This window comes from Gossypium hirsutum, chromosome A06, assembly GCF_007990345.1.
Source record: "Gossypium hirsutum isolate 1008001.06 chromosome A06, Gossypium_hirsutum_v2.1, whole genome shotgun sequence".
NCBI classification, from domain to species: domain Eukaryota; kingdom Viridiplantae; phylum Streptophyta; class Magnoliopsida; order Malvales; family Malvaceae; genus Gossypium; species Gossypium hirsutum.
The window spans coordinates 125,700,919-125,723,624 of record NC_053429.1 but is presented as its reverse complement, the minus strand read 5'-3'; the positions used below and the strand labels follow the sequence as shown (position 1 = coordinate 125,723,624).

Here is a 22,706-nt window from a genome sequence, read left to right as displayed (position 1 = left end):
TGAAGACACTATTGAAGTTTGTGTTATGAGAAGATGTTCGAAGATGTGGAATATCGCCAAGGTGGAGATTTGTTGAATATTGGCAATATCCCACATTAGGAAAAGATAGAAATGGAGGGGGTTTGGTTTGTTATATATAGAACCCTCCCCCTTTGGTTGTATTATCCCAAAATCTTCTCCTTTGTAATATTTCTAGAGGAAATATTAATTTGGTAGTGTCCGAGGACGTAAGCTAAATTGGCCGAACCTCGTTAAAACTCTGGTATTTTATTTCTTATTTGTTTGCTTTTATTTAATAGCTTTATGTTGGTTATATTTATTTAGTTATTATTGCTATAAATATCTAAGTGAGTTCTGTCTAGTTGTTGGGTTTTAAGCGGGACCATTGTGACCCCTCCAATTTAACTGGGAATTTTCTTAGTATAATTGTTGGTATAATAATTATCTAAATATTTCTGATAATATTGTTATTAATATTATCGTCGCTTCCGCAACAAAACTATCAAAGCGATTTTTTCTATGGATCTAATAGCAATAAATAACAAAATGATTGAAAAGAAATACACCTAGATGAGCCAAAGAGCGCCGGTAGTGGCAACGACGCCCCACATGGCGGCTGCTTGAACGTTGGCGTGCTTTAGACGTTGCCCAAGCTTAAAAGAACTTGAACAAGGCCCTGTCTCCAACCATTCCTAAAATCCCCGAATTCTATTTGCAAATGAAATCCTAATCCAAATTCCTTCATCTTCCCTTTCCAATTACTTCCTCTTCAATGTTACGTTTGGAACTGACACCAGAGGCTCACTAATGCAAATATCCCAAATTTTTAGGGTTATACCTCATTTCAATTAAATTAAAAGTTTTGGGACTGAATGATAATTTTTAATGAATAAAAATGACATGGATTTTACTTTAGTTATATGCAAAATCTATATCAATTTACCGTTTATGATTTTGATAGAAAGGACCAAAATGATCGAATTATGTAATATAAGTACTTAAATTGTAAATTTTTTATTTTAAGTGTCTAAAATAAAATATTTGATAATTAAGTAGTTTTAAACTATTATATTAGCAATAATAGTTATTAAGAAATTTCATAAAGAGAAGATTGTAGCAGAGGAACCCAGACAAGTACCTAAGCTAGCGTAGAGCTGAACCAAATAACTAAAAATTTCCAGATTTCCAAGCAAGCCCAATCGATTAAAATTCCAACTATCTTTCACCAGAATTCTGTTACTGCATCTGCTCCAACTAAACAAAAGAGTCGAGACCAGTGCTAATTTGGTGGATCTAACCGGTAAGTCTTCGACCCACTACCCCTCTTCTTCGTATCTTGCTCCATGTTTGGCTAAAAAAGTTAGCTACTTTGATTTCCTTCTCTGGGTACACACTCAGTGAATCTGCTTGCTTTGGCTTTACTATCCATAACGAAAGCTCTAATGGTTGAAACCCCATCTTCTTTAACTTTATTTCATGTGCATCCTCTTCATAACTGTGGCACAATCGCCTTCGACCTCAATCTGTTGAAATCCCTTCTTTAACTTTATTTTTAACTCATTCACAAACAATTCACTTTGCATCCACATCTCATTTGTTTCCTTTATTTTATCCTTCATTTACCAGAATCATGGTCAATTGCTGCCCCGTGCAATGGAGTTTCGAGAATTTCCTTCTTCGTGGCTGGGATTTCATTGTTAGCCATGCTAATTATGTCTGGAAGCTTAAACAAACTCTTCCAACTTTATCTGCTGCTCTTCAAGAACTGAGGGCCCAAAGAAATGACGTGCGAAGGCAGGTTGATCTTGCAGAACAAAGACTATTGAAGCCATTTGAGCAAGTTCAGCTATGGCTTTCAAAAGCAGAAACTATGATAACAGAGGCGCAAGAATTGGTTTCAAATGGTCCTCAACAAATGAATAACTTGTGTCTCGGCGGCTGTGCTTCCAAGAGTTGCCTGTCTAGCTACAAGTTTGGTAAAAAAGTGGCCAAAATGCTTCAGGAAATAAGCGATCATAAGAGTAAAGGAGTTTTTGAGAAGGTAGCGGTGAATCAGCCCGCAGCTTCAGTGGTAGTAAGACCTGTAGAGCAGGCGGTTGATCTGGAATCCACAATCCAAAAGGTGTGGAGTTGCATCGTAGAAACAGATGCGGGGATCGTTGGCCTCTATGGCTTGGGGGGCGTTGGCAAGACAACAATCTTGACCAAACTCAACAACAAGTTTAGCACCAAACCGAATAATTTTGATGTTGTTATCTGGGCGTTGGTGTCTAAAGATTACGATGTTGGAAAGATTCAAGATAGGATTGGTGTAAATCTTGGGTTTTCAGATGACTCATGGAAGCATAAAAGTGTTGAAGAGAAAGCTGTAGATATCTATGGGGTCTTGCGCAACAAGAAATTTGTTGTATTATTGGATGATTTATGGGAGAGGGTGAATTTGAACCAAGTTGGGATACCAAAACCAAGCCAAGAAAATGGTTCCAAACTTATTTTCACTACACGGTCTTTGGAGGTATGTGGTGAAATGGGAGCTCGAAAGAAAATCAAAGTGGAGTGCCTGGAATCGGAGAAGGCTTGGGAATTGTTTCAAGACGAGGTTGGATATGAAACTCTCAACAGCCATCCAGATATCCCAAACCTAGCTAAACAAGTAGCTGAAAGGTGCGGTGGGCTGCCTCTTGCACTAATTACAATCGGTCGTGCCATGGCTTGCAAGAAAACACTTGGGGAATGGAAGTATGCAATTGAGATGTTGAAGCGATGTGCATTGTCAAAAATGGAAAATGAGGTATTTCCGCTTTTAAAATTCAGTTATGATAATTTGCCTAATGCGACAATGAAAAGTTGCCTCCTATATTGTTGTCTACACCCTGAAGATTATTGTATTCCCAAAAAGAGATTAGTGGAGTATTGGTTTTGTGAAGGGCTATTGAATGAATTTGATAGAATTAGTGATGCTCAAATGCAAGGTGACGATATTATCAGCTCTCTTTTGAATGCTTGTTTATTGGAAAATGGTGGTGTAATAAATGGAGAAGATTGTGTGAAGATGCATGATGTGATCCGTGACATGGCTTTATGGATTACACGCGAATTCGAAGCAACAGAGAATAATTTTTTTTGTAAAAGTAGGGGCTCAATTATTTGAAGAACCAGATGTTAAGGCATGGGAAAGTGTAAAAAGAATGTCAGTGATGGAAAATAAGATTGCAGTTCTCAAAGAAACACCCAAATGCCCTAACCTTCGAACCTTGTTTCTTAGCCGAAACAAGTTGAAAGTGATCAATGGTAGCTTCTTCCAGTTTATACCTCATCTATCTGTTTTGGATTTATCAACAAACAATGAATTACGAGCATTGCCTAAGGGAATTTCGGAATTGATTTCACTAGAATGTCTTGATCTATCCTGGACTGGTATTGAAGAGTTGCCAATGGAGTTGAAATCGTTGACAAAACTAAAATTGTTGGACTTGAGTTGTATGTTCAATCTCAGAAAAATCCCACAACATTTGATATCTTGTTTTTTCGAGTTGCAAATATTCAGACTCTGGCCATATCCTAAAGATTATCCTAATGAAGATAATGTTCTAAATGGGGGTAATGAAAAGCTTATAGAGGAGTTGAAAGGTTTACAACGTTTGAACATACTAAGGATACAGATAAAAAGCATGTTTTGTCTAGAAAGATTCCTGAGCTTTAACTTGTTTCGATGTTGGACCCAAGCACTACAACTTTGTGATTTTAGAGAATCAGAAGTGTTAAATGTTTTATGCTTAGAAAATTTGGAGCATTTACAAAGACTACACATCTCCAATTGTACAAGTATGAAGGAGATAAAAATGGAAAAGCTGCATATCTCGGTTTCTTCAAGTACTAATAATACTTCATATTTTCACACATTGAGTGAAGTTCAAATTTTTTGCTGTAACAAATTGAGAGACATAACTTGGCTGATTGTTGCTCCAAATCTAAGGACTCTTTCTGTTATTGCGTGTGGAAAAATGGAAGAAATATTGAGTGAAAGAAAATTTGGTGAAGTTGCAGGTGTGATTGGAATTTCAAACACTAAACCATTTTTGAAGCTTGAAACACTTTCCTTACAATTGCTATTGAAATTGAAGAGCATATACTGGGATGCTCTACCCTTCCCATGTTTGAAACTTATTCATATACTGAAATGCCAAGAACTGAAGAAGCTTCCTCTCAACTCAAACAGTGCAAAAGGGAACCAACTCAGCATTGAGGGAAGCAAAGATTGGTGGGCAACAGTAGAATGGGAAAATAAAGCCACTCGAGATGTTTTTCTCCCTTCTTTCAAGTCTCCTTATGAATGAAATGTAAAAAATTGCAAAATGGTTCATTGTTGTATGAAGTTTAAATTTTGAGAGAATAAGGCTTCTTAATTAGTTTGTAATTTGCAATATCTGTATTCAAAAAATAAAAAATTAGAATTTAAAAACATGAACTAAATAGTTGAAAAACCCATCTTCCTCAAATTTTAACTTAGAATTTTTTTTAAAAAATATCATTTTTATCTCAAATCTCACAAATACAGATCCAAACATATACAAGGGAAAATTTGATGACAAACAATCAAAACCATAAAGTGCGCCAGTAGTGGTAGCGACGCCTCCACATGGCGGCTGCTATATTTTAAGCTAGACAAGGACCTAAGGTAGAGCTGAAGCAAATAACCGTCACAGCAAGCCTGATTGATTCAAATTCCAACTATCTTTCACCAGAATTCTGCTACTGCATCTGCTCCAACTAAACAAAAGAGTGGAGACCAGTTCTGATTTGGTGGATCTTCTTCCACCCATTACCTGTCTTCCTCGTATCTTTGGCTAAAAAAGTTAGCTACTTTGATTTCCTTCTCTGGGTATACACTCTGTGAATCTACTTGCTTTATCTTTACTATCCATAATGAAAGCTGTAATGGTTGAAACCCATATTCTTTAACTTTATTTCATGTGCATCCTCTCATAACTGTGGCACAAACGCCTTCCACCTCAATCTGTAGAAACCCCATCTTCTGTATCTTTATTTTTCTTTGAGTTTCGAGAATTTCCTTCTTCGTGGCTGGGATTTCTTTGTTGGTCATCCTAATTATGTATGCAAGCTTAAACAAACTCTTCCATCTTTATCTGCTGCTCTTCAAAACCTCACACACGTTAACACAACGCTCAAGCACTAAACTAGATCATTTCACGTAACAAAATTTTCATAATCTTAACTCAAAATCAGAATGTGACCACTCATAATTTCACTAATCCAATTTTTTCTAGCCCAAATTTTAAGATATGACAAATAAGTAATTTATTTTTCATCTATTTTGATTATGAATTTGAATTAAACAATTTATTCACTTCGGACTTGATATGTAGAAATCCCTAAATTATGTTAATACTTACTTTAGTTTGATTAATTAAAATTTCTTTCTAATTAAAACCATTATCGTCGCATTAACTTGATCTATGGATTCCTCAATTAGATTTGACTCTAATCCGATAGATTTATGTCGTTCTATTTCTAGGATTGCATGTAACTCCACTCAATTATACTAAATCTATTCTTCAAATTGGACTTTTGCTCTACTGAATTAAGCACATTAAACATAAATTAATATCCCAAAAATATTAAAATAAGAAATAATTATACATAATTGAGGATAAAAATCAAATATTTATTTCTAAAAACATAAATTAGAAAATAGGATTCATCATAAGTTTCATCTTCCCTATGTATCTAGGGGATCAGTTCATAATTCGAATGAATACATCTTAAAGTCAGAAAAACCACAAGACATAAAGAAATTTAATAAAACTTTGAAATAAGTTAAAAGGAGATCTTCAATCTTAAAGGAGATCTGCTTCTGAGTTGGCTCTGTTGGTGTTCTTTGAGTCTTTTCTTTGATTTTCTCTGATGCCCCCTTATGTCTTATTCTAATAGGTATTTATAGATTTTAGAGTGCTCAAAAAGCCTAAAAATTTGGTTTTTTCGTGTATTTGGGAAGCAGAATGCGAAATCGACACGGGCTGGCACATGGGCCTGTGGCCAGCCTATGTGGAAATGCTCAGCTCGTATGGATCCTGAAAACAGCTCTTTTTGTCTGATTTTTGCTCATTTTTCGCTCATTTTACTTCCTTAAGTATAGAAACATGATTTTAAAGGATTAGGAGCATCAAATTCACTAATTTACATAATTAGTCATTCAAAAACATATCAAGAATGAGATTAAAATATATTAGTTTTATAGCTTATCAATTCAATACTTATCTCAAACAATTAAATGTTAACCTAGACTTTATTTTATTTAATCTGATATGTTACCAAGTTTCGAACTCTTATATTTTGAAGAGATTTGTATAGGTTTCATATCAATAGTTTTTGGCACTTATTATTTCATTGAGGAAGTTATTATCCATAATACATTAAGTGTGTAAATAAAATTATTACTTTACTTACTGCTTAAATTTTAAAGAAAAAACTTAAATGTGAGTGATGTAGATTATTAGAAGGAAAACCAGTAAGAAGGAAGGTGATTAATTGAGTTTCCCAACAAAATAGTACAAAACTAACCATATTTATATTACATAAATACGTTCAAAACTATATTATAATATAAAAATAGGTTTTCGAGAAATTATTATATAAATAATTAACATGTGTGAACACATGCATGCAAGAAAACAGAAGTCTTGTGAAAAATGTAGGACTCTTGATAGGTGGGAAGGGGTTAATATTATTTATATTATTAAATGTATTTTTATTCAAGAAAAATGATAGTTTCCCATATTAAAATAATAAATAAATATGGTAGGTAGGGTTATAAAAGCGAAGAGTATTCAACCTCTTACTTGTTGCATTAAGATAATAACAACAATCTCCTTGATCCAAGTTCGGGGTTATTTGAAAAATAATAAAAGTTAAATTATACTTAAAGTCATTAAATTATTTATAAATTTATATTTCAACCATTTAATTATAAAAAATTATAAAATGGTCATTAATTAAGAATTGTTTAGTAGTTATTTGAAATAAATAAATGAAATAGTTGTAGGAGTTGGAGTTGAATACCTCATTTAAATTAAATTAAAAGTTTGAGGACTATATGATAAATTTTAATGAATTGTAATGACATGAATTTTATTTTAGTTATATAGAGAATCAAAATTTAAAAGAAAAATCTATATCAGTTTACCGTTTGTAATTTTAACGATGATTTTAATAGGCGAGATCAAAATAAACGAACTATATAATGCAGGTGTATAAATTGTAATTTTTTCTTTTATTTTAGATGGCTAAAATGAAAATCTTTAATGGTTGAGTGATTATATGTGTAATTTAGCATATATTTTAACTACTCTATTAGCGGTAATAGTTATTAAGAATATATATATATTTTCTTTTTCATAAAGAGAAAAGATGGTAGCAGAGGAACCGAGACAAGTACCTAAGCTATAGCTGACGCAAATAACTAAAAATTTCCTCATTTCCATGCACAAGACTTAGATAATCACAGCAAGTCTGATCCATTCAATTTCCAACTATCTTTCACCAGGAAACTACCAAATTCTGCTACTGCATCTGCTCCAACTAAACAAAAGAGTCGAGACTCGAGACCTGTGCTAATTTGGTGGATCTGCTTCCACCCCACTACGTACCTGTCTTCTTCGTATCTTGCTCCATCTTTGGCTAAAAAAGGTTAGCTACTTTGATTTCCTTGTCTGGGTATACACTCTGTGAATCTGCTTGCTTTATCTTTACTATCTATAATGAAAGCTGTAATGGTTGAAACCCCATCTTCTTTAGCTTGATTTGATGTGCGTCCTCTTCATAACTGTGCCGCAATCGCATTCCACCTCAATCTGTTCAAACCCCATCTTCTTTAACTTCATTTTTAACTCATTCACAAACAATTCACTTTGCATCCACATCTCATTTGTTTCCTTTATTTTATCTTTCATTGACCAGAATCATGGCCAACTGCTGCCCCGTACAATGGAGTTTCGAGAATTTCCTTCTTCGTGGCTGGGATTTCATTGTTAGCCATGCTAATTATGTCTGGAAGCTTAAACAAACTCTTCCAACTTTATCTGCTGCTCTTCAAGAACTGAAGGCACAAAGAAATGACCTGCGAAGGCAGGTTGATCTTGCAGAAGAACGACTATTGAAGCCACTTGAGCAAGTTCAGCTATGGCTTTCAAAAGCAGAAACTATGATAACAGAGGCGGAACAATTGGTTTCAAATGCTCCTCAACAGATGAATAACTTGTGTCTCGGCGGCTGTGCTTCCAAGAGTTGCTTGTCTAGCTACAAGTTTGGTAAGAATGTGGCCAAAATGCTTCAACAAATAGATGATCACAAGAGTAAAGGAGCTTTTGAGAAGGTAGCGGATAATCAGTCCGCAGCTTCAGTGGTAGTAAGACCTGTAGAGCAGCCGGTTGCTTTAGAATCCACAATTCAAAAGGTATGGAGCTGCATCGTGGAAACAGATGTGGGGATCATTGGCCTCTATGGCTTGGGGGGCGTTGGCAAGACAACACTCTTGACCAAACTCAACAACAAGTTCAGCACCACACAGAATGATTTTAAAGTTATCTGGGCGTTGGTGTCTAAAGATTACGATGTTGGAAAGATTCAAGATAGGATTGGTGGAAATCTTGGGTTTTCAGATGACTCATGGAAGGAAAAAAGTGTTGACCAGAAAGCTACAGATATCTATGGGGTCTTGCACAACAAGAAATTTGTTGTATTATTTGATGATTTATGGGAGAGGGTGGATTTAAACCAAGTTGGGATACCAATACCAAGCCAAGAAAATGGTTCAAAGCTTATTTTTACTACTCGATCTTTGGAGGTATGTGGCGAAATGGGAGCTCGAAAGAAAATCAAAGTGGAGTGCCTGGAACCGGAGAAAGCTTGGGAGTTGTTCCAAGACAAGGTTGGATATGAAACTCTCAACAGCCATCCAGACATTCAAAACTTAGCTAAACAAGTAGCTGAAAGGTGCGGTGGGCTGCCTCTTGCATTAATTACAATCGGTCGTGCTATGGCTTGCAAGACAACACTTGGGGAATGGAAATATGCAATTGAGATGTTGAAGCGATGTGCATTGCCAAAAATGGAAAATGAGGTATTTCCGCTTTTAAAATTCAGTTATGATAATTTGCCTAATGCCACAATGAAATGTTGTCTCCTATATTGTTGTCTGCATCCTGAAGATTATTGTATTCCCAAAACTAGATTAGTGGAGTATTGGTTTTGTGAAGGGCTATTGAATGAATTTGATAGAATAAGTGATGCTCAAATGCAAGGTGACGACATTATCAACTCTCTTCTGAATGCTTGTTTATTGGAAAATGGTGATGAATTAGGTGAAGATTGTGTGAAAATGCATGATGTGATCCGTGACATGGCTTTATGGATTACACACGAGCTCAAAGCAACAGAGAATGACTTTTTTGTAAAAGCAGGGGCTCAGTTATTTGAAGAACCAGATGTTAAGATATGGGAAAGTGTAAAAAGAATGTCAGTGATGGAAAATAAGCTTGAAGTTCTCAACGAAACACCCAAATGCCCTAACCTTCGAACCTTGTTTCTTAGCCAAAATGAGTTGAAAGTGATCAACGATGGTTTCTTCCAATTTATACCTCATCTAATTGTTTTGGATTTGTCAAAAAACCCTGAATTACAAACTCTGCCTAAGGGCATTTCACAGTTGATTTCACTAGAATGTCTTGATCTATCTTATACTGGTATGGAAGAGTTGCCAATAGAGTTGAAATCGTTGACAAAACTAAAAATGTTGGACTTGAATTATATGGAGAACCTCAAAAGAATCCCTCAGCATTTGATATCTAGTTTTTCCAAGTTGCAAATATTCAGAATGTTGTTGCTGGAAAATGGAGATTATCCTGATGAAGACAATGTTTTGAGTGGGGGTCATGAAAAACTTATAGAGGAGTTGAAAGGTTTGCAACATTTGAATAAACTAGCTATACCTATACGCAACATGTTTTGTGTAGAAAAATTCCTGAACTTTAACTTGTTTCGATGTTGGACCCAAACACTACAACTTATTGATTTTAGAGAATCAAAAGTGTTCAATGTTTTGTGCTTGGAAAATTTGGAGCGTCTAGAGACTCTACTCTTCTCCTATTGTGAAAGTATGGAGGAGATAAAAATGGAAAAGCTGCATACAGGGGTATATTCAAGTGCTAATTATACATCACGCTTTCACACATTGAGCAGTGTTACAATTATTGGATGTAACAAATTGAGAGACGTGACCTGGCTGATTCTTGCTCCAAATTTAAGAAATCTTGAATTATATCTGTGTCTAAATATGGAAGAAATATTGAGTGAGGGAAAACTTGGTGAAGTTGCAAGTGTGATTGGAAGTCCATACCCTAAACCATTTCTGAAGCTTGAAACACTTTACTTCCAGTTTCTACCGAAAATGAAGAGCATATACTGGGATGCCCTACCCTTCCCATGTCTGAAACTTATCCGTATAAATGTCTGCGGAGAACTGAAGAAGCTTCCTTTCAATTCAGACAGTGCAAAAGGGAATCTGCTCAGTATTGAGGGAAGCAAAGATCGGTGGGCAACAGTAGAATGGAAAAATGAAGCCACTCGAGATGTTTTTCTCCCTTCTTTCAAGTCTGTTTATGGATGAAATGTAGAAAACCGTATTGAAAAAATAAAGCTGGTTAATTAGCTGCTACTTTTTTTCTGTTTTGCTATCAATATTCCTGTAGTCCTAAAGGATAATGAAATGTATTAGCACTCCAGTTGATCATGATCAAATATTTTATTTCAGTCTAATAAGGTTTCAAATACTTTTAGTTCTTTTTGTTGAAAATTAGCAAATTTTATCTTAGATTTATAAAATAAAATAAAAGAATTGAAATCTTCAACCACGATTATTGGGTCGGTATTGTTATTTTTTTTTAATAACTTTACCAAAAACTACCAATGATGATAATGATTGGAAAAAATAGAAGGATTGAATACTTAACTTTTAAAGTACAATGGCTAAATGTCAAATTTTATAAAAGTCCAAAATATTGGCCAAAAACTATCAATGATGAAATGATTGGAGTAGTATTTTTAAATTGAAAAATGCGAGGATTGAATATTTATGTTATGAAGTACAAGGACAAAATCTCGAATTTTATAAAATTACAAGGACTAATAATATATTTTAACCTATTCTATTGGAAATAATAGTTAAGCCAGATTAACAATTGTTCACTATCTTATCAGTTAACGGCAGCTAACAACCCTAACACTACTGCATCTGCTCCAACTAAACAAAAGAGTCGAGACCAGTACCTTTCTTCTTCGTATCTTGCTCCATATCTGGCTATAAAAGTAAGCTACTTTGATTTCCTTCTCTGGGTATACACTCTGTGAACTTCTTACTTTATCTTTACTATCCATAATGAAAGCTCTTGTACAAGCCCAATTTTGGCCCAAATAAACATAATCCAATTACCCAATTAAAATCCAATACAAACCCAAAACTCTTAGCCCAAAATTAACCCAAAACACTAACCCAACCAAAAAAAAATCAGAAAAAGAAAACCCTAATCCCACCTATTCCACCACCCTTGTTGGCCACCCACCTTGGCCACCTACTCTACTATGCCACCACTCCACTTGCACTTACAAAAGGAAGAGAAAAGAAAGATAATATAAAATAAATCATGTAACAAGGCTATAAAAGCCATCAAAACACAATGTAAAAAGACCTTTTTTTTTCTTCATCAATACAAAGGAGGGACATTGAATAAAAACAGCAGCAATTCAAAGCAAAAAGAACAACGAAAGCAATTGAAATAGAAAGGAGGTTCAAAATCGGGCTAAGTTTTTCTTTTCTTTTCTTCTTCTTCTTTTTTTTTCTATTTTTGAATCTATCTTTTCCTATACAATATATTAGATTATATCAAAAAAATATTTAAAAAAATATATAAAAAAAGCGTACCTTTTATATTTTCCGGTCCACAGTGGCGACCGGACTGAAACCTCGCCGGAGCAATGGCCATACCCGTGCAACCCGACCCGCCTTACCTGAGATCCGCGCGTTTTTGCTATAATGGGTTATTTGCCAAATAAGTCCTTCCACTTTTAATTCAGTTTGCAATCATTTTTTGTTTATCTAAATTTGTACTTAATAATTTGTTTCAGTCCTCAATTTAATCCCTTTTTATTATTTAACTATTTTACTGTTAAATTAGTTAATTTCATTATTTTTGTTATTATTTGCGCTATTATCAGTATTTTTCATGTATATATTATATTGTTGTTATTATTACTATTATTAAATATTCTTATTATTACTATTATTTTTATTCCTTTTATTATTGTTTATTATCAATATTTATTATTATTGCTATTATTGCTATTATATCTTAATTTATATTCGTCTTATCTAATTTTATTTCTCTCTTTATATTTATGTTTATATTTTATGTATTATACCTATCTTTATATTTACGCATAAACATTACTATTCTACTATTGCTTTTTTTTTTTATTATCTTCATTGGCATTTTTACTTATTATCATTTTGTATCTTTATTAACATTATTACTATTATTATTTCACTATCATGTTTTTCTTATCACAATTTTTATTATTTTACTGTTACAACTTAACGTGCTATTATTACTATTATTTTTATTTTTTATTACCATTATTGTTATTGTAATTATATCTATATGTATTTTGTTAATACCATTTATTACTATTTTATGTTTTTTATTTATTATAAGTTTGTTTACTTACTCATATGTTTATTTGCTTACCCCCGATTTAAAATCTAATTTATACTATAATTTGCTTTGTTATTTCCTTTATCGTTGTATTTTTATTTCGTTTTGTTCTCATTATCATTATTTCATTATGTTTATTCGTTTATTCTTATATGTCTCAATATATCTGCAAATTCATATTATTTTGTCATTATAATTGTTGTTTATATCACCACCTTTGTTATTATTATGCATGTTAATACTGCAACTTGTTTCTTATTTCACCATGCGATTATGATTACATTGGTCTTTTACTCGACGCACATAATCGCGTTTTTTTAAAATAAAACAAGTTTCGTATTTAGACAATTCGAGAAAATTGCGCCCTAACTTACTGGGTTTCGATTTTCCTCGTTTAAATCTAAATAACGATATAATCCTCTTAAATCGCAATACGAAAAAAACACTTATTTTCGGAAGCACGAGGTGTTGTGCCTTAACTTACTGGGTACGACATTTTGTCACCTCGAAATAAGAATTTGTTTAAAAATAAAGGTAATATTTGGTATTAGGAAATTCGAGAAAACGTGCCCTAACTTACTGGGTTTCGACTTTTCTTGTTTATCCTAAATAACCGAACAGCCTTTTAAAAAAATTTAGAATATATGAATTTTAAATAAAGGCAAGCTCATTCTCAAAGTTTGAAATGTCGTGTCCTAACTTACTGAGCGTGACATTTTATTACTTCGAGATGAGAGAGTCTTTAACATTTGTTTTAATTTATTCGGTCATTTTCAAATTAGCATTTTTACGAAGAGGGATCGTATTTCAATGTCTTTCAAGCTTTCCATTTTCGACACTAAGATATTAATTAATCAACTAGGTACCAATTTTTGGGCGCTACGAGGGTGCTAATCCTTCCTCGTGTGTAACCGACTCCCGAACCTGTTTTCTTGATTTACGGGGACCAAAATTATTGTTTAAATAAATCAAACCATTCATTAAAAACAACCACTTTTACAAAATGATCCAATCACGCCCAAAAAGATTGGTGGCAACTCCCGTTTTCGTTTTTTCTCCAAGTCAATACCCGTTTTTTTTTTTAAATTGGTTACGACAGCTCTAATGGTTGAAACTCCATCTTTAACTTTAATTCATGTGCATCCTCTTCATAACTGTGCCACATTCGCCTTCCACCTCAATCTGTTGAAACCCCATCTTTTTTAACTTCATTTTTCTTTGACTTTTCCACTTTACCTAACTTTTTTTTTCTAACGCAATTCACTTTGCACCCACTTCTCATTTGTTTCCTTTGTTTCATATTTCATTTACCAGAATCATGGGCAATTGCTGCTCAATCCGAATTGTTTTAGAGAGTTTCATCATTCGTGGCTTGGATTATTTATGTGTTTGCTTCGATTAAGGAACATCGAATTTTTCGCAAAAAATATTGTGAATTTATTACATAAATTGTAATCTGATTTTTTTGTATAACAGATAATTCGTTCAAATTATTCTTCGACCAAATTACTTGACAAGTGCATGTTATAAGAGCTATGTATTTTATTTCACATGTTGAGACCATGAAAATACTATGGAGCCAATGTAAAATATCCGAGCATGCTTTTTTGATCTTCCAAATCCTCATTGGACAAAAAATCACCAGTGGGCTACTGAAGCAGCCGCAAGTTAATTGGGTTACTGTAGGTGTCATCCAAACACCATTTGTGATGTGATCGAATCTTGAAATGGAACAAAACACGTTAAAACGTAGGTGTGATTGCTTCCAAAGGTAATTATAATAATTTTATGAAGTTTAGATTAATAAATATTAAATGAATTATATTTATTATAATTTATTTTACATAATTTTGTATTTCATCGACCAAACAACTAAATTTACATTCTAGCCAAATAAATTAATTAAAATACTGTAATATACTATTTGTATTCTTACATCCTTACAATCTTATTATAAAACGTAAATATCCCGAATACTTATTTGTAATAAATAAATGGAATGGTTGTAGGGGAAGCACTATTTGTCTACTTCAGTAGACCATCCATGCTTTTTTTATAAATATATATTATAAAAAGGAAAAATATTAAAATTCTACGAGTAAGAGCTTAACCTATAATGGTACAGTAAATATTAATTTTTAAAATGATTCGTGGAATAAAAGATACATTATTAATGTACTAAATATTCAATCTTATAAAAATATTAAGATTTATTTTCCATCTATCAAGAGAGTTTGATTGGGTTTTTATTAAATTTAGATAAATTTTGGTTCGGTTATCATTTTAAGTATATTTGATTTTGTTCGATACTCGATTTATTGCAAATATCCCAATTAAACTCAAATCTATTTTTATTTAACTCTTTGTAATTAGTTTTTAATTCGTATACTATGAAATAAGTATTTTATATTTAAATTAATGAATATAGCTTGAAATACTAAACGATAAATTTACTTTTATTGAGGGAAAAATGATAAATCAAATTTAAGGGATTCAGTTTAAATTGATTCGGTTTTTTTTTAAATAAAAATACTACACATTGTAATTTTTTTTTCAACTACTTAGATATATTTTTATTTTTTACTTTTTTAAGTTATCTATTCGGGTAAGTCTAGTAATTAATCTTTCGCATTTGGTAGGTCCATTAAGAGGGTAAATGATGACCACGAGTTTTAAAATTACTCTATACTCAAAATAAGAATTAAACTCTCGACCACTAGTTAAGGTAACACAAATATTTTTAAAAGAAAAATGACCTCTTACTTGTTGCATTAAGATAATAAGAACAACCTCCTTGATCCAAATTTCCAATATGCATAAAATCAATTGCTTGAAGTTAAGGTGTTAATCATCTATTAATTGGCCAGCTAAACAAATTAAATTAAGGACCCTTTCTTCTTTTCTTTTTTTTTAAGTGTATATCTTCCAATAAATGGTCCATAGATAGTTGGACCAAATATTGCTAATTATCTGAACAAAAGTTTGGTATGATTATCATCATTTCAAGACAAAATTAGCATGCAATTAGTGGACATGATTATAATCAGGAAAAAAAAAGTAGTTCTGGGTTATTTGAAAAATAATTTAGGGTAAATTACACTCAAGGTCATTAAGCTATTAATAAGTTTATGTTTTGGTTATCTAACTTCAAAAGGTTATAAAATGATCATTGAACTATTAAAAAAGTTTTCATTTACCGAAATATTTGAAAGTTTTTATTTAAGTCATTGGGTTGTTAATTTTTTCTTTAAAAAGTCTGGCTAAAGAGCTCCAAGCGATGATTCGACGATTAGTACGGAGCATCAATACCCATTGACAAGTAGAAGAATATACCTTAGATCCAATCTGACGGTCAATGTCAATTATTGAAGGATAAAGCTTTTTGGATTTTAGTTTGCAAATTCGTAAAGTTCAAAGTTGTTTCATAAAATAAAATCGAATTATGGAAGAGAAGGAGAAGAAGAGCTTTCAATTGATGTAAGCTGTGCAAACTAAGAAGGCCATACAACTGCAATTTTAACAATCAGTGACTTAAATGAAAACTTCCAAATAGTTTAATGGCCATTTTGCAACTTTTTGAAATTGGGTGACTAAAAGTTAAACATACTAATAGTTTAGCGACCTTGCGTGTAGTTTTTAATCGATTAATCTAGAAATCAAATTTCGAAATAGTATTTTTAACATGGACGAGTATTTGGTACAAACAAGTAGCCTTAAAAATTTGTTATATATACTTCTCTTTTCTTTAAAAGATTTTTTAATATTTTAATATATCTCTATAGGACTCTCGTTAAGTCTTGACCTTGCTTGTGGAGCCTAAAAACTCCAATGTACCAAATATTTTCTCTTTTAATATTATATATTTTTTAAATAATCTTTGCGTTGATATTTGCGTTCAACATATCTTTTGATAGGATGAATTTTAAGAGATTAAAGAGTTAATGTAATTTTTGGTCTCCAGACCTAAGAACCAGGTTTATTTTAGTAATTATACTTTTTTTCAATCTACTTTGGTACTTAAACTTGACAACTAAATTCATTTTGATCCTTAAACTTGAAAAATAAAATATAAAATTTTGATAATTTGACACTTTGAGATTGTATCATATCATCAAATCTTGATTAAATCTAAGTTTATATACCAAAATGAACTTAATTGTCAAAATTTGGTACTAAAATGAACAAATAAAATACATATACAAACTAGACCTAATTACTAAATTTAGGGACCAAAAATTCTATTAACCCAAAAATTAAATATATTCATATCCATCTCGTGTATACTTGTATAATTGAAATATATAGTAAGTTATTGCATCATTTTCTTGCATCAATCATTGGTAGGCCTACCAACTAAAGTAAATTGGCTTGTAATGTAGAAGAATAATATGTTACATTAAGGTATCAAACACCGACTCCGAACTGAATTAATTGAATTGAAATTTAATATTAATTAACGAATTAAATTATTGATTGAATTCAATTTAATTAATATTTTTATAATAATTAAAAAATATAAATTCAAATCTATATTATTTTTTATTTAAAAGTTTTTAGAATAAAATATTCTTAAATTATGTATGTGTGTATATATAAATTATTGTATAGGGAGGGGTACAAGATTGATGCAACTTCCAATAATGTTTTAAATTGAATGATTGGAATTAGGATATGTTGATTTCAATGTTAGTTGTAATCACATGCACAGCCCTCCAACCTAATCTAATGTAATCCTAAACACCATTTTTTAATATTAAAGTTTTTATTATGTCAAAAAGAAAATGTTTTTTTTTAAATTTTTCTTTTTTATCTTCTTGTGTTCCATTAATGCTTTGCTTAGCTTAGCTAACAATCCAAAAAATTCCTACCATGTTTGATGTTTTATATTCTGATCTATCAGATACAAACATGAATGTTTAAAGAATTTTTTTTATATGTAGAAACACAATGTAAGTATAAATATGGATATATATTCGAGTAATTATAAAGTATAATTAAATAATTAATATGTACCGACAAACAAATAATCAGAAAATGCATAATTTACATGATGAGATTGGAGAGCCACAAATATGCAATTGAATATGACGAAACTCAAATTTAAATACTCAAGACCTAAAGTCTCAACATTTGCTAATAGTGTCAATATTTCATTAGTATAATATTTATATATTATGGATTTGAATAATATTTATATATTATGGATTTGAATAATATTGCTGTAGCACCAACAGCATCCAATCTCATAAAGCAAAACCAAAGAGACCATCCTTCCCTTATACTCTTCTTCTTCTTCCTTTTCATTTCTTCTTCATCATCCCCTTTTTCACTTTAACTGAAAACTGCTGCAACATTCTCTTTTAAGCAAAAGCAAATCCCTCACCCCCCCCAAAAAAAAAGAAATAATAATTTAACAAAACCCCAAAAAAAAAACCATGTTCTTCTGTAGCAATTCACTGCTCAAAAGCGTTATGTTTAGCATCTATTCAGAATCTGTTGCTTAGAAAGTGAAGAAGTTGAGAGTTAAACTAACAAGAGAAGAAAAAAAACCCAAGTCTTTGAAAGTGAAACAGGGATTTAAGAAAGGGTTTGGGATCTTGGGTTTGATAATGGCGTTTTGTTCTATGATTTGTTGTGGGAAAGGTGTGGATCGGTAAGTTTATTATTAATTTACTATCTATTATCATTGTTTTATCGTTTTCTTTTTGGAGATTTTTATTTCCTTCGGAAGGTGTTTTCTTTTAGTGAATTTTGGTTTTAGATTCCTTTTTAGGGTTTGTAAGGGTTTAAGAAATCTGGGTTTTTTTTAGTTTTTGGAAAATATTTTCCGGGTACTGATTAGATTTTCATTTCCTTTTGTTGAAGAAGAAGAAGGTAACCTAAAGTTTTGAATTTTCCCCCTTTTGGAACTGTAATTTGAGAAAGAAAAATACTTATTTAAGCTTAAATGTTCATATTTAGGAGTAAAATTAACCAGGATATATTGTTCTTAATCTCATGAGAAAAGTGTCTTTTGAGTTTGACTGAAATTTTGGATTTGAATGGTAAATCGTAAGAATGAAATGCATACATCATGAATAAATTAGTTAAGATCGAACATGTATTTCAAATTCTCATCTGATGTAACTGTGAATTTAAGAAGAATCATGAATGTCATTATCTCCAAAGCTACCTTAATGATGTTTCCGTGGGTCCACCGTTTGGGTTTCAACCTCATATTGATTCTGCAGGAAGAAGGAGAAAGGAAAGAAGCAACCGACATGGCGGATTTTTTCGTTGAAAGAATTGCATTCAGCTACCAATAATTTTAATTATGATAACAAGCTTGGAGAAGGCGGATTTGGAAGTGTTTACTGGGGTCAGCTATGGGATGGATCACAGGTATATGAATAAAATTTTCCTTATGCATGACATGTTTATGTATTGGTTTTGGAATTTGACTTAATAGATTGTTGATCTGAAAAAATTGCGGTAATAGCCGCTGTTCTTTCTGGCACTGATCTTTAGTTCTGAATCTAGTTTACAATTTGTAAGAACTGATATAGTAGCATAAAGGAGCATCTGTTATACCTTATATGTTGCAATATTGAGTTCTTCGTTGAAAATACGATTTCAACTTCTCTAGGATGGGATTTGCATTGATAGCGGTGTTAAATATCATGCTATAATGACTGATCTTTGGTTGGTGGGTACTGGACTTTGCTGGACTCGTTTGTTTACAGTTTGAAAGTTGAAATGGCAGTCTATCAATCTATGTTGTTGTACTATTCTTTTCTCTGGTTTGAGGTAGTATTAATGAATTGGGTTTTCAAGTAGTTCACTTGGAAAATAAAAATTGTCGAATGCGTGTCATAAATCAATGCACGGTCTCCTCAGTATTTGATGGAATTTTAGGTTTTCAAAATAGCATTGATCTTTCTCTAAACACATTCATGCTTGTAGGAGTGTCTCTATTTGCATGGCATCCGTAAATAGCCATTTGGATGATACCTTTATTTTGATTTCGTCCTTGTTCTTAGGGGTGAAGCCAAAATTTTTTAGAGGGACCGAATTTGAATTATAAATTTTTGAGTGAGCTAAAAATGTAAGTTTGTCATTGTATGAATGTAAAATTTACAATTTTTAAGCGATTAAACTATAAACTATTTTTGTTTCCGGGAGGGCATAATTTAATTTAAATTTTAGGAAGGGCCGAAATTTAATTTTACTATTAAATTAACTTAAAATTTGGAAAATACTCAAGGAACTGAAGGGGCAATTTTTCATGTTTGGGGGGCCAAGGCCCCTGCCTGCTCCAATCTAGCTTTGCCCCCGCTCGTTCTTACCTTGAAATTATGTACTTGCAGATAGCAGTTAAGAGATTGAAAGTGTGGAGCAACAAAGCCGAAGTGGAATTTTCCGTTGAGGTCGAGATATTGGCGAGAGTCCGACACAAGAATCTGCTGAGTTTACGTGGATACTGTGCTGAAGGTCAAGAACGTCTGATTGTATACGACTACATGCCGAATTTGAGCTTGCTTTCACATCTTCATGGACACCATTCATCGGAATGTCTTCTTGATTGGACCCGAAGGATGAACATTGCTATTGGCTCTGCTGAGGGAATTGCGTAAGTGTTGGACCCGATTTTATTCTGTATTATAACTTGTTCCGACATGAATGTTAACCTCAACCTCGTTCAATTGATTGCGTCAGCTATCTTCATCACCATTCGACCCCACACATAATCCATAGAGACATCAAAGCTAGCAACGTGTTACTGGATTCAGAATTCCAGCCTCAAGTTGCTGATTTTGGGTTTGCTAAGTTTATCCCAGACGGTGCAACTCATGTCACTACTCGAGTCAAGGGTACCCTTGGCTATCTTGCTCCTGAATATGCTATGTTAGGAAAAGCCTCGGAGAGTTGCGATGTGTACAGCTTTGGTATTCTATTGCTAGAGCTTGCAAGTGGCAAGAAACCCCTCGAGAAAGTGAATAGAACAGTGAAGCGGTCGATTTCCGAATGGGCACTGCCATTAGCTTGTGAAGGGAAGTTCGATGAAATGGCAGACCCGAAACTGAACGGGAAGTATGTGGAAGAGGAGTTAAAAAGGATCATCCTTGTCGCACTTGTTTGTGCCGATAATCGGCCAGACAAAAGACCTACCATGCTTGAAGTCCTCGAGCTACTCAAAGGTGAGTCCAAAGAGAAATTAACTGAACTAGAAAACAATGAACTATTTAAGACTCTGCAAACTGTTTGCGACGATGACGGGATAACAGCTGCCGAAGAGAACTCAGACATAATTAAGGAAGAGAAGGATTTGAAACCGGCGAAGGATTCCGAGCAGGAAAAGACTGAAGACGGGTGATGCTGTGGACAAAACCAAAGTATTTAGATGTGAAATTGTATGTGTAATTTGCTTTTTTTTGTTTTTGTATTGGCAATGGCTGTTTATTATTAGGATTGGCAGCAAAATTGGGGCATGTTGTAATATGGAAAGCATGTTTTTTTATGAGTGGTAGAGGATCATGTTTAGGTTGTTTCATGTTTGGTCTTCAGTTTTAACTGATGCTTTTTGACAGACATTTTGAGTTACAATGATTTTTGCTTTGTGAGATAAGCATTTGAAATGAGACCATCAAAATCCAACTTTTTTATTGTCTTTTTTCTATAATTTCTGTCAATTTCCAAAGTGATCCCTTAAAAAAACAAAAAAATAGAGTAATTTAATTTCTATTAATTCCGAGAATAGATAACTAAAGACAAATGTTTTCCGTTAATTATACATAATTTTGACCGGTATAATAAGTTTAGTCCTCGATCTTTATATATTTTGAGAATAAATCTCAAAATTATATGTAAATTTTGATCAAATGTATAATATTATAGAGTAACATTGATTTAGTACAATTATAAATGTGAAATTTTTATTTTGATTAAATTTTCTCATTTTATTAACACTATTATTTATGTGGTACTATTTTTTTTATCATTATAGTAGTGGAAAAATAATTTAAATTTATGCGAAAATATATTTTTTATATTTTATGTGGAAACATTACAACTTATTCTTTTTTTAGTTTAATAAAATGTCAACCAACAATTTCCACGTAATTTTAACGAAAATAGTGTTGTATAAATAATGTTGTAAGTGTTATGTGAAAATTAAATCAAAATTAAAGTTGTATATATAGAATTGCACCAAATCAAAGTTTGTTTATGATATTGTATGTTGGATTAAAGTTCATATGTGCTTTTTGAGATTTATCCCTATATTTTGTGTAAATATTGACAGAATGTATAAATTTGTGTGTTAAATTTGTTAAATCGGGACCGGAGTGACCGAATATGTAAATGTTTTAAACTAAATTTATTTAATCAAAACCAAATTGATAAAATGCATAAATTTTGGGAATTAGCATAAAAATAATACAATTGACAAACAACAACTTGCCTTTTGGGGACTTCCCTTTCCCATACTTCATAACCCAGTTCAACACATCAGCCCAAGATTCATGCCACAAAAACTCTCCACATGCCAGCAAAATTCTCACCCAAAGCAATTTAGACAAAGAACAAGAAGCAAATAAATGATATCTAAACTCATCCTGAATGCCTCATTCCGGAATTCTGAGTTTTTCGTAGGCAATCTGTCTTGGATTGCCAACCATGTGATGGATGCATGTCTTGAAATTGTAGGGCTCCCCCATACCACTCTATGCCAAGAAGTTTTGTCAAGCTTTTGTCATGTTCAATAGAGCGCTTTTCTCTGTCTCTCTTAGATGGTGAATTTTGTCTATTTATATGATATGAGTATTATTCATTGATGTGACATATTAGGTAAGTCTCATGCATGTTAACATATTTTCTACTCTAGATTTAACACGTGTCTATGCGGTCCCATGCTAGCTTGATAAAATCTAGCCCAAGCCCATT

At 32.5% G+C, this 22,706-nt stretch overlaps 2 protein-coding genes and 1 pseudogene across 2 annotated transcripts; all 3 read left to right on the top strand.

The window, feature by feature from the left end:
- The first annotated feature begins 1,111 nt into the window (after positions 1 to 1,111).
- Positions 1,112 to 4,409, top strand: LOC121203242 (disease resistance protein SUMM2-like; annotated as a pseudogene).
- Positions 4,410 to 7,434: 3,025 nt separating this feature from the next.
- LOC107944906 (disease resistance protein SUMM2) lies at positions 7,435 to 10,815 on the top strand. Its single transcript, XM_041116271.1, has 2 exons — positions 7,435 to 7,707; positions 7,978 to 10,815. The coding sequence occupies exon 2, from the start codon at positions 7,982 to 7,984 to the stop codon at positions 10,682 to 10,684; it is 2,703 nt and encodes a 900-aa protein (XP_040972205.1). The 5' UTR covers positions 7,435 to 7,707; positions 7,978 to 7,981; the 3' UTR covers positions 10,685 to 10,815.
- Positions 10,816 to 17,922: 7,107 nt separating this feature from the next.
- Positions 17,923 to 21,400, top strand: LOC107937377 (PTI1-like tyrosine-protein kinase At3g15890). The gene is made up of 4 exons (XM_016870248.2): positions 17,923 to 18,438; positions 19,016 to 19,166; positions 20,132 to 20,394; positions 20,481 to 21,400. Exons 1-4 carry the CDS (start codon positions 18,395 to 18,397, stop codon positions 21,136 to 21,138), a joined length of 1,116 nt encoding a protein of 371 aa, XP_016725737.1. The 5' UTR covers positions 17,923 to 18,394; the 3' UTR covers positions 21,139 to 21,400.
- Positions 21,401 to 22,706: the final 1,306 nt, after the last annotated feature.

Excerpts from the sequence above, each read along its gene's own strand:
- LOC107937377 (XM_016870248.2), top strand. The coding sequence starts at position 18,395 with ATGGCGTTTTGTTCTATGATTTGTTGTGGGAAAGGTGTGGATCG. Across the intron at positions 18,439-19,015 it reads TGTGGGAAAGGTGTGGATCG|GAAGAAGGAGAAAGGAAAGA; the intron begins GTAAGTTTATTA and ends TTGATTCTGCAG. Across the intron at positions 19,167-20,131 it reads AGCTATGGGATGGATCACAG|ATAGCAGTTAAGAGATTGAA; the intron begins GTATATGAATAA and ends ATGTACTTGCAG.
- LOC107944906 (XM_041116271.1), top strand. The coding sequence starts at position 7,982 with ATGGCCAACTGCTGCCCCGTACAATGGAGTTTCGAGAATTTCCTTCTT.